Below are 12,512 nucleotides of genomic sequence, written 5' to 3'. Positions count from 1 at the left end.
CAAAACATTGGACTGACTCTTGTGCAGGTGGCATGTAAAAAACACCATTTCAGCGTGGCTGTTGCCAGTACCACTGGACTGGCCCTCTCGTGCCGGTGGCACATAAAAAGAACTCACTACACTCTCAGAGTGGTTGGCATTAGGAAGGGCATCCAGCTGTAGAAACTCTGCCAGATCAGATTGGAGTCTGGTGTAGCCATCTGATTCACCAGTCTCCAGTCAAACCGTCCAACCCATGCTAGCATGGAAAGCGGACGTTAAATGATGATGATAATATAGACATATATATATATATATACACATACATGCATGCATATATATACTTACATATATTTATATACAGATATATACATACATGCATATATATATACTTACATATATTTATATACAAACATATACACACACATTATATATATATATATATATATATATATTAGTGGAGGCGCAATGTCCCAGTGGTTAGGGCAGTGGACTTGCGGTCATAGGATCACGGTTTCGATTCCCAGACCAGGCGTTGTGAGTGTTTATTGAGCGAAAAACACCTAAAGCTCCACGAGGCTCTGGCAGGGGATGGTGGCGACCCCTGCTGTACTCTTTCACCACAACTTTCTCTCACTCTTGCTTCCTGTTTCTGTTGTGCCTGTAAGGGTCAGCCTTGTCACACTGTGTCACGCTGAATATCCCCGAGAACTATGTTAAGGGTACACGTGTCTGTGGAGTGTTCAGCCACTTGCACGTTAATTTCACGAGCAGGCTGTTCCGTTGATCGGATCAACTGGAATCCTCGGCGTTGTTATTTATGTATGTGAAAGGGGGTTTATTCACGTTCTTACCATATGGCCACTGTTGTTTCAGCAAAGTTTTCATTTGCTAAGCGTCATCAGAGGTACCATATTTCACGGAAATGATGGCAGCCATGTTGTAAGGACATAAATAAATAGGTGAAGGCATGTCTCCACCTGTTAAGAAGCTCGGTTGCAACCATGTGGTTTCAAGTTCAGTCTCACTGTGCAGCCAACCAATGTCTTGTGGGTGAATTTTGTAGATGGAGACTATGTAGAAGCCTATAGTGTGTATGTGTGTATCTTGTCCTCCCACTGCTTGACAACTGGTGGTGGTCCTTGTTGCTTAACAGTTTGGTAAAAGAGACCCACAGAATAAGTACCAGATTTATTTTATCAGTTCTGGGTATTGATTTACCTGACTAAACCCTTTAAGTTAGTGCTTCAGCATAGCTACAGTCCAATGCCTGAAACAAGTTAGAAGATAAACCAATTTATAAAACCATTTATATAAAACTCAATGTTCAACATGGATTTCCTTCATAATTGTGGGTTAACATGACTCCAGATTGGAATCTTCCATATGTGTCTGTCAAGATTTGAGCTCATATATTCAATTAAGACTGCCCCAGCTTGGTCACAGTATGAAGACTGCCACCAATATAAGAATACTAATCTAGAATTAATCTACTTTTAAATCTCGTAAGATACCTCTACCTGCAAAACAATGTTAACAATGGATACAAACATAATGGGTTCTACAAATATGATTGCTATTTAATGTATAATGTTGGCACTTCTAAAGAACCATCATAAAAAAGTGTTCTCAGAAAACCAAGACAGCTGGTGTTAATGTAGGACAGGTAGAGTGGTGAATCTAGCGTGCAGAAAATGGAAGAGTTTAAAAAGGGTTGTTTTAGTTTTAATAAGAGGGCTGGTGCCCATGATCTGCATAGGCCCTCCCAGATTGGTGAGATTGATGCAGTAGGTGTTTGGTTTACTTCAAGTTGATGAGGTTAAAGTAGAGCATGAAGATCATCAGTAGATAGCATAATAGATGTATCTTGAATGAGTGTTATAACTGTAATATTGACATGGTTGTTGTAATATCAAGAGAATGTTTTTTTTTTTTTTGCAGTACAACTGCAAAGCTACTTCAAAGGTATGTTAGCCTAACTATTGGAGTCATTGAATAATATTTAAGTAGATACATCAAAATGAATATACTAATATTTACAGAGGTCACAGTAAAAGAACTTAAAAGAGGGGTGAGAGGTTTTAATATATTAATAAAACTACTATGTGGTTATGAAGAAAGATGGATAAAAGGTTATGATGCAAAAATCTATATCTAATGAGAAATGTGCTTTTAACACTGATTAGTAGCTAAGTTGAATGTCTAAAGGCAAGGAGAATAATCATGAATAAGAGATAGACATGGAAGCTGTAATAAGCTATTATGTTAAACTTTCACACAATACAAGTACTAAAATGAACAGAGAATTTGGTACAATGGAAAAAGAAAAAAAGGTAAATTAGGAAGGAGGTAATGTTAAATTCCTTAAGAAGGAAAGGTAATATTAAATATTAATTATCAAATAATGTAGAGGGTTTACGATAATTTAGCAGGAAATATAGTGTGATCTATTAGATAAGCAATATTAACAACTTTTAATAAAGACTAATTTGTTTTAATAAAAACTGGGTGATAAATTTATATTTGAAAGTTAAAGTTAAATAATCTAACCTTTGAACAAATACATTTTAAATTACTGCAGTAACATATTTGAAATAAATAGGCTAATTTTAAAATACTGGTCATTGCTTAAAATTAACTCTTAACTCTTAACTGAGCAAAAGTAACTGCAACAGAATGCTACAACAAAGTCATTACTATAAAGACAGCTATGTCACTGTGACATCATAGCTCTCAATATAGTAATGTGTTTAAAACAAACAACAACCGTTACATCTCTAAACATCAACTGGTTTCAACAATAATTGTTTGAAAACACATCATTTAAACAAAGGAATATTACTTAGCGTAGTAGATAATATTCATTCACGTAAAAGTTTCAAGACACCAAAGTAAAAAATATTCAAATAAAAGAATTACATCACACTATAATAATTGAACACTCATGTGTAAAAGAAGACAACTTCAGCTGTTACAAGAAATTCTATGACATTTCAATCTGAACTACTTTTAAATAAACACATCACAAAATTTCTTGTACAAAAGCATAAAAAGAATTTATATATATATATATATATATATATATATATATATATATATATATACACACACAGATGCTTGAAATAAACAGATATCACCAGAATAAACTAACAGAATGTTTAATAAAAAGAATCACAAGAGGAATCAGCAGGATAACAACTATGCTGGAAAACAAAGAAACAAGTAGAAAATAGCAAATTTGAACAAAATTTAGTATCACTAAAAGGGAACCTAAAAGAAAGCAGACAAAAGAACTTTATTGATACACTATAACCAATAAAAACAAAAATTAAGCTGTTTATAATGAGATAAACCACGAATTTAATGCATTTTAGCGCAATTTATATTATAAGGGTAAGGTTAGAAATATAGCATGAGACCTTGTAAATGTTGCTCAGTAAAGAGCCTTTTTTTATATGAAAGCAATATATTGCCAATAGACTAGGACATTGTACAACTACTGAAAATTACATCTATTATATCTAATGTCAGTTGGTTGGAGCCTATCCTTTCTCATCTAATACTTGCAAGAGAAGTTTAATTTAATAATGAAAGATTAGTGGATATTAGTTTATTTACAAATAGGGGGATTAAAAAAATTTGAATTCAAAACAAATGCAATGAGAAAAATATTAATTGATGACTAATGTTTTTTTCAAGCAAATGTAGGAGACAACTCAAGATATGTTTCTGCTTTTATCGACATTCCTTAGCAAAGTTTTGCCTCCTCATAACCTGCTGCATTTAGTAGTGAACAAATCACTGAGTAAATATAGAGAAACCAAAATGTGTTGGCACGATAAAATAGTATTGAATGCCTGAGAATAATATTAACAGTGTCAAGTTACTCCTTACTGTACCATACTTAATTAGATAGAGATGCACTAAGTTAGCTTGAAGCCAATTGTCAATGCAGCAGCAGCATTGACAAAATATAAACTGCTGACCATTGAAATAATAATCAAATATGAAATATCTATAGTTGCTGATTAATAAAATATGATTTAATTGATATATAGATTTTATAAAGAAGGTTCATATAGAGAAAACTATTAGTAAGATTTAGTAATAGGTAGATTTGTGAGAACCACATGATTATTGTAATGCTAATAATTCTATGAGAAAATGAACATTGTTTTATTAGCTTTTTCAAGAAAATAGAAAGAGCTTTTTTAAGTACACAATTACAAATATAATAATCCAAATAAATACTAGTTCTTTACTTATAACTCTAAAATTCAGTAGTTATAAGTTCTCAATATGTAGTAGTATAGCAAAGGTTCCCAGAGTCTAGGGCAAGGTTTATTTTGGTGCCACCGCCTTAATTAACAAACATAATAGAGGAAATTTTTTACCTCTTCACACAGAACCTGGGACTCACTGCCCCTTTCTCTCCTTACTATACATCTGCTATGTAAGGACTCAGTTATTCAAAACAATGCATATATTTATTGGATATGTAAGATATCTTTTTAATGCTTCATAACTAAGACAGAAACTTTTAGCTAATGGCTTCCATGTTTATCTATCTATCTATCTATATCTATATATATATATATATATATGATGGCCATCCACTTGTGACCGAGGAAGACTATTACTGACCTTTAGGAACATTGTGCGCTCTAGAACTAACTTGTATTTTGCATTTGTGGCTCTATTGGTGGCTAATGAGCCCTGCTTGACAAGCTAACATGTCTGCAAACATTGCAAACCAAGCTTTCCCCATTCACTACACCAGCAGTGCGCTTTCGAGCAGCACGCTTAAGTTCTTCATGCAGAATACATGCACTCTCAAAGGTGTTGACCCCCTCCTTAACCTGCTTCCTCCATCTGTGGCGATGACAGGTATTGCTCTCCCATTCACTCTCCGGCATATCACAGGCCTTTAATGAGGAATAGATAGATAGATAGATAGATAGATAGATAGACACACACAAATTCAACTTTCAGATATACAAAGATATTCTACAGAACCATTTCTCAAGTTATCTCTTAGTCTTCAAATTATGAATATAATTTTACTGCGAAGAATTTTTATATTTAATATATATTCATTTATAAAAGCAAAATAGTTAAAAATTGCTAATATAATAGTTCAACTGTTGATTTTAAAATGTTCAACTTATACAATTTAAGTAGCTATTTAAAAAAGCAATGATTATTTAGCCTGAATATAAGTAATGATGGCTTGAATCTAATGTGTTCTGCATCTTAAAATTTTTCAAGATTTTTTTCTTATACTTAAGAGAGTATTGTAATTTCCTTGAAGTATCAAAATGTATGTAACTGATATAAATGTTTGAAAAAAAAGTCCACTGAGCATTGCAGGTGAGAAGTTACACAAAATATGTAAAGTGGTGTCAATAAAGGAAAACAAGGAGGAAAGATATTGTATTACCTCACGTAAGTTATTTAATGAGCCTATAGCTCAAGAAGGATACCTCACACTTCTCTGAACTCTGATTATTTTCTATTTGAAAAGGAATCTTTCCTAAAATATTATATGACCATTAAATAATCTAGGTAAAGTAATGCAATAATTTTCCCCTTTGATTTTATTTATTGCCATCACATATTTTGTCTGCATTACTTAAAGGATTTTTTCAAACATATCATTTTCAGTTATTTCAAAAAAACTATAGTGAAAATGTATAACATAAATTAATTATCTTTTAATTCATGATTTTTAAAAAGTAAATGAATAATAAATGAAACCATGTAAGTATACAACAGGCATAAAAAGAAAAAGAGATTAATCGGTTAAACTAATCTCTGATTTATGCCTATATACAATATCCTTATCAACCTAGTCATTCACTAACTCTCAATTTCTTTATTTAATATAACCAATAAAGAAACACACACACATAAAAAAAACAACAAAGAATGGGTGCAAAACACAAAAACTGCTGCAAGGAACAAGCAACCAAATTTACAATGTTGAAAACATTGAAAGGAAAGGAGTTCAAAAATAACAGGAAAGAACAACAAAGGTAAAAAAAAAAAAAATTACTTTAATTCAGTCTCAAAAAATTAACCAATCTTTTTTGTATTTTAAAGAAATATTCATAACGTTTATAGTTAAACTTTAGTATAAACAAAATATATAATTGTAAAAAATACTTTGCTAGTTGAAATAAACAATGGTTAAATAAAACTAAGAAATATATTTACAAAATATTTTTTTCTCTTATGTCCACATTATTATTATTTTGTTATCTAGCAGGAGGTAAATGGAGTATTTCCTATAATCTATGTCTAAATGTTTCATGCAATTTTCAGATTACAAATTCATAAATATTAATATTTTAGTAAAAGCTCAAAAAGAAACCTCAATCTTTCTCTTTCTTGATGAGAAAGTAGGCAACTACCTAAGAATTTGAGAAAGGTAGAGTGAAAAATTAAAAGAAATGAAGGGCAGGGGTAGGGGGAGACATCCTTCAGAAAATTATTAAAGGCTTTAAGTTTTCCAAAATAAGCTATTTTCTACATTCTAGACTGTTAGTTGATTAATCTCAATCTTAGAATTTTCAAACACCACAAGCAAAAATTCAAGACATTTTTTTCTTCCTTTTCTTCTTTTGAAACATTTTTTTTTCCACTTTAAGGAAAATGATATGCATAAAAGAAAATGTATTTATGAAGCTTTAGATATTATGTTTGGGCATAAATACATGCCTAGACATAAACAAATGTATCAAATTAAGCCAAACCTATTCACTACAATACTCCACTACTCTTAATCATTATAAAGAGAACACAAGAAGTAAAACATTGATTATCAAAAATAATGAAGAGGAAAAAAATAGGTAAGTAACAGTTTAATAGATACTACTAACCATTAATATTGCAAGAAAAAGAAACCCCTACCAACAAAGAAAGAAAATCACACAAGAGAAAAACCTAAAACAGAACCAAGCACAACCTGTTCACATGACTTCCAAACATGCTGGTAACATCAACAAAAGGAAATAACTGCCATTGTTTACCTGAAAAATATAAAAACAATAATTAATTAAAATAAGCTTCAAGCCTGTAATTAAAATATTATCAAATACTTCTGCATAAGAGTTAAAAAAACAAAACAAAACACAATTACATGTTGAGGTGAGTATGAAAACCTATGATAGGGGTTTTCAAATACTATTCTTTTTGTTGAAGAATATTTCACATTTAGATGCCTTAAATGAGTGGTTCTCAAATAGGGTCCATTTAATTAAAACTTATGTGCAATAAACTGGTTATATTTCTACTACACACAAAATATTTAAACATTTTTTTAATACAATTTCTAATATTTAATCATAAAAATATAATAGCAGATTTTAGACATGGAATGGGTAATGAAGACCCCCCTGCTGAGTAACATAGGAATCAAAGGGGTCATAAGCCAAAAAATGGTTGAGAACAACTGCCTAAAATGAAGCAAAACAATTTTTCTAAAGCAGATTTTGGCATTAAGTACACTGTTAACACCTATCTCCATAATAAGTATAGTGAAAGTATGAGAAAAAATATTAAGTCAATATATACATGACTCAACAAATAAGCAGTTTTATAAATACTAAGGATACAAATGCTTTAATATTTAAGGTTTATGCAAACCATGCTTGAACTAGGTTCTCAAGTTTTGCTCTAATTCAGAATAGTAAAGTGGATTATTTTTTATTGTTTTGCCATATACATGTATGAAAGCATTCAAATTCTCAATACACTTAATGTGTCACTGCATAGCATTGTTAGAGAAAACACTGTAAAGCTTCTTCAACAAGAAATCATTAGTTTTCAGTAATATGAATTTGATAAAAGACATATTTACAAACAACCAGGAGTTAGTGAATTAGAATACAATACAGAAGGAAAGGTTGGATAGCAATATTATAGACATTTAAAACTGTATTTAGAATACATCATCGAAAGTCATCATAGAAACATATTTATCATAAACACAAGGAGTTACAAGGCTTTTATACCTACAAAGCTATTATAAAATATGACTACAAAAATATATAGCAAAGAATAAACAGCTACAAAACAAGAACAAAGAAAAACTATATTGTCTTAAGGAAGATGTAAAACAAAGGCTGCAGTAAAGAGGTAAGAGGCAATTGTGAAGAAAATGGTGAAACAAAATGAGAAAATTTGATAAATTAAGATTAAAAATAAGACTTCAAGAAGCAATAGTAAGAAGGTGAGGGAAAAACCCCAACATGATCAATACCAAAAATAATGAATTACGTACATTAAACAAAAGTCCTTAAACCGATTGAAAACCCAAGAAAGTACAGCTGAGGCCAGAGGGTTTTGACTGAGCATATGACAAAAAAGCCTACCTCTAAGAACTAAACTAAACAAAAAAAATTACATATAAATAGACTTGAGCATAAAAAACAACAGAACATGTGAAAATGGTGAGAAACAATAACATCGTTTCTGGTTCCCCAACTATAATTAAAACAATATACAATCAGACATTTAGATATACTGAAGACATTGAGGAGAACAAAAAAATTTTTTTTCCAAGAGATATTCTATCATAGGAAGCAATGGGGAACTGATAAAACTTAAGGGCCTGGAAGATGGGGTGGTTGGGTGGGTCAATGTAAGCATACTCTTAGCAGAGAAATGAGCAGAAAAAGTGATTGAGGTAGTCAAAGAGTGTGATAAGATTGTTTAAGCTAAGATTAGTATTAGATTATGCAACAGTAACATTTATCTCAGTATATGCTCCACAAGTTGGACTGATGGATGAATCGAAGGATCACTTCTATGAAGTCCAGAAAACCACCAGCCACTTGGTCACTTATGAATCTGGTGGACACAAAAGCCAAATTGACAACATTTTCACCAGAAAACAGGATAGGCAGATGCTTGAGAATTCAAAGTCCTTTCCTGGTGAAGAATGTACTTCCCAACATCGGTTAGTCATGAGTTCAGACTTAGAGCTCTAGCAATGCAATCTGGAAAAGGAAGAGCCAGAGGCTTAGAGATTTTTCAAACAGCTAGAGATTCGATGAAAAAGAGTAGGAGATAGGGACATATAATGTAGAGGACAATTGGAAATTCTTACACGACAATCTACTGAGGGCTACAAATCAAATTTGTGGTGGGTGCAAAAGTCCAGCTAGACCAAATGTGATGTGGTGGTGGAACAAGGAAGAAGTAGACAGAGCAATAAAAGTGATGAAGCAAGCTTAGAAGGGTTTGAACAATGGGGACAGCAGAGAACTTTACCAGGTAACTAGAAGAGAAGCTAGGAGGTAGGACTATTTAGCAAGGGAAGTGGCAGGAAAAAAGGGGTTTGCCAACATTCTACACCATGAGGACAAAAGACATGAGGTGTTTCCCAATTGCAAGGCAGTGTACCAGAGAAAATTGAGATGTTGTGGAAGAGAAATCTATGCAGAAAGAGGATGGCTTGCTTGCATTTAGTGATTCTGAAAAGAAAGAGGCATAGAAGTGATATTATGAAAGGTTATTAAATGTGAAGAATGCATAGAAGAAAGAGAATCTTCCTAATGTGAACCTGACAGAGAGTCTAGCCATTTGTGTTGACATTAGTGTTGTAGTTAAAGTAATTAAGAAAATGAAGACTGAGAAAATCCCTGGTATATCAGGAATTACCTCTTAAAATATCTGGCAGGGTAGGATATGGCCTAGTCACTCATATAGTTAATCAGATTGTACAAGATCGCTATGGAAGAAGTAGACCTAAGAAGACGAGGGACAAAGTGATGAAGACTGACCTCAAGAAGAGATGATAGGGGACTGTGATGAATGGCGTTATGCTGTGCTTGGGAAGACTTGTCCATCTCAGCAGAATTTAGGCTCAGTCAAGCCTTTTCCCATAACTCATCTTTTATTTTCTTCACTTCTTACTACACTGAACTAATATCCTCTGTGTCCAACTCATTTGCTATCTTTAATCATCTTTCACACTATTTTCACTCAGTACATTTCCTTTTCTGTCTCATGTTCATGTACCTCGGCCTCACATCTCTTTCTTTCTCTCACTTCCCAGGTGAGCAAGCCATACACTCACATCTTCAGCAAAACACCTGTTCTTCACCCTCCATCATAGTTTCTTTCTCCAGTCTACACCCCGCTCAGTTGAGGGGTCTTATTTTGTGGGTACCTGGTGACTTCACTGGTGCTGGTGCCATGTAAAATGCATCCAGTAGGCTACTAAGTGGTTAACATTAGAAAGTGCATCCAGATGTAGAAACTATGCCAAAGCAAACATGGAGCCTGGTGAAGCCCTCTGGCTCTTTTGTTCATGTCAAACTTTCCAACCAATGCCAGCAAGGAAAAACAGATGTTAAATGATGACTGAGTTATGCACTGAAGGAACACAATAAGATTATTAGAATAATAAACTAACATTCAACATAATTATTATTTAGAAAGTTAAAGAAGTGATTTTAAATTCTCAATCACAGAATAATGCTAATAATATAGCCTGAACAGGATAAACTACCCCTAATTTGCAGAGAAAAGTGTAGGTGGCTAGCTGTGGACTCGAACTCACATCCCCGTGATTACATGTCACGATGCTTTGACCGATTAAGCTAAACTACCCACTACAAATTCCTCTGCAAATTAAGATATATAAATCTTGCTTTATGAGACGCTCTCATATGTTAAATTCAAATTACAACAAACGTAAATAAACAAACGAAGTTTGCTTTTAGAAGCGTTGAGATGTCTTTTTTAGAAAATTAAAGAAGTGATTTTAAATTCTCAATCGCAGAATAATGCTAATAATATAGCCTGAACAGGATAAACTAGACCCTGGTAGATTTCTCAGTCCAAATTGCCAATAAAATAGAAGTCACTACAAGTAAATATTATTGTAAAGAGACCATCCCCAGTCCAAATTTGCAAGATCATAGATAGAAAATTATGGGTTGGGGGGAAACAGAAAATACCCTGTCACAGGTAATGTTAGAAACCACACCAAATTAGCTTTTAAAGAAATACTGGAATTGAGATAAAAATAGCAGAGTTGGAGAAAACTAATAAGTCCTTAAAAGTTGAGAAGAATTGTTACTATCACACTCCTTATGTGAAACTTGATATGGCTAATGTGCATCTTCTTCATGATTATGATGATGATAATGAAATAATAAACAATAAATGAATGAGTTTTATGAAAAAGAAAAACTTCAACAAAATTATCTAAGAGAACTAAAAGTTATATTTTTGAAGACAGTGTATTGGAATTTTGTACCTGAATTCATCTGTGTCTGTTGATAATTCTTGTTCAATTTGTAGAAACACATTCACCTATAAGGAAGTAAAGTAGAACAACCAGTAAGTCATATAAAGAAAATATGTGTTTTTCCAATATCAGTTATTCAATTTGAGGCCTCTTACTGACTAACGATTAATTTTTATTTAAATTCCTTCTTAAGAACTATGAAAATAATTTAAACAGTCTACTGAATGAATTATATATTACAGTAATCAAAGTAACAGAGAAAACGAACATAATGTACACAGAATTGGGGGGGGGGATTCATGATAGATGGAGAGGGAACACATAGCATTGAAAACACACACGCACATTATATATGATAAAAATGTTTTTTTTTCTGTTAGAATTTTAATTTTATTCTCAATGAAAGAATTTTTCTAAAATTGAAATCCCAATTAAATAAAGTGTGCAAAGATTTTTTTTTTTCTATTCTAGTATAGAAAATTAAAAATTGTGTCATGCAGTGTTTGGGTGCATGAAGTGAATCTGGGCACATGACATGCAATTTTTCCTGCGTAGTTTCTTTTAAATGTCAATGTTCTGATATAAATAATAATAATAATAGGGCACAATGACTTTGGCTAGTGTATTGAAATTGTTGGTATAGTTCTGAAAATTTGGACATATGACATGCAGTTTTGTTTACCTCTCATATATCTCAATTTCTGGTAGAGATAACAGTAGGGCATAGTAACTGTGGCTTGTGTGTAGCAATTGCATGAAGAGATCAGTAAATCCTTGAGATTTTATTTATGTACTCAGACAGAACACAAAGAAACAAAGGCAGCTAAAACCTACATTTATCTATCAAATATCCAATAACAATATCTTAACAGTCAACAATATCTTAAACTGAATACTTAATAATGAGAAATATATTCAAATAAAGAAGCATTGATAACATTCTTTACTTTTTAATGTAAATGTATTTAATTATCTAAAAAGAAACCAAATTAATGCTTTTACTTTTCAGCTTTTGAGGTTAAATTTTATTTTATTAGGCAAGTGAAACAGCTTATTTTGCCTGAAATTACTCACCTTAACATCCATCAAAACATTTAGCTGTCTTACTATTTGGCTTCAGATTTCAGTACCTTAAATACCTTAACCTCAAAATAATTTTATCAAAATACTCTAATCAAAGTAGCATTTTACCAAAACATAGAGTGCACCTGAGCACTGTATACAATAAGTTTATTATTATTATTATTATTATTATTATAAAAAGCCCTAT

At 32.1% G+C, this 12,512-nt stretch overlaps 1 protein-coding gene across 5 annotated transcripts in view; it reads right to left on the bottom strand.

The window, feature by feature from the left end:
* LOC106884379 (protein dopey-1) overlaps nt 1-12,512 on the bottom strand; it is a 136,711-nt gene that overhangs the window by 17,717 nt on the left and 106,482 nt on the right. For 4 of the 5 annotated variants that reach the window (XM_052967989.1, XM_052967997.1, XM_052967995.1 and 1 more), the window contains exon 26: nt 11,252-11,307. In XM_052967989.1, the coding sequence (XP_052823949.1) occupies nt 11,252-11,307 (56 nt within the window). Of the gene's footprint in view, nt 1-6,827; nt 7,011-11,251; nt 11,308-12,512 lie in introns of those variants that run through there. The other variant, XM_014935736.2, reaches the window with a different exon arrangement.

Source organism: Octopus bimaculoides, chromosome 1 (assembly GCF_001194135.2).
Source record: "Octopus bimaculoides isolate UCB-OBI-ISO-001 chromosome 1, ASM119413v2, whole genome shotgun sequence".
In the NCBI taxonomy this organism is placed as follows: domain Eukaryota; kingdom Metazoa; phylum Mollusca; class Cephalopoda; order Octopoda; family Octopodidae; genus Octopus; species Octopus bimaculoides.
The sequence above is the reverse complement of the archived record's forward strand: the minus strand, read 5'-3'. Positions and strand labels throughout refer to the sequence as shown.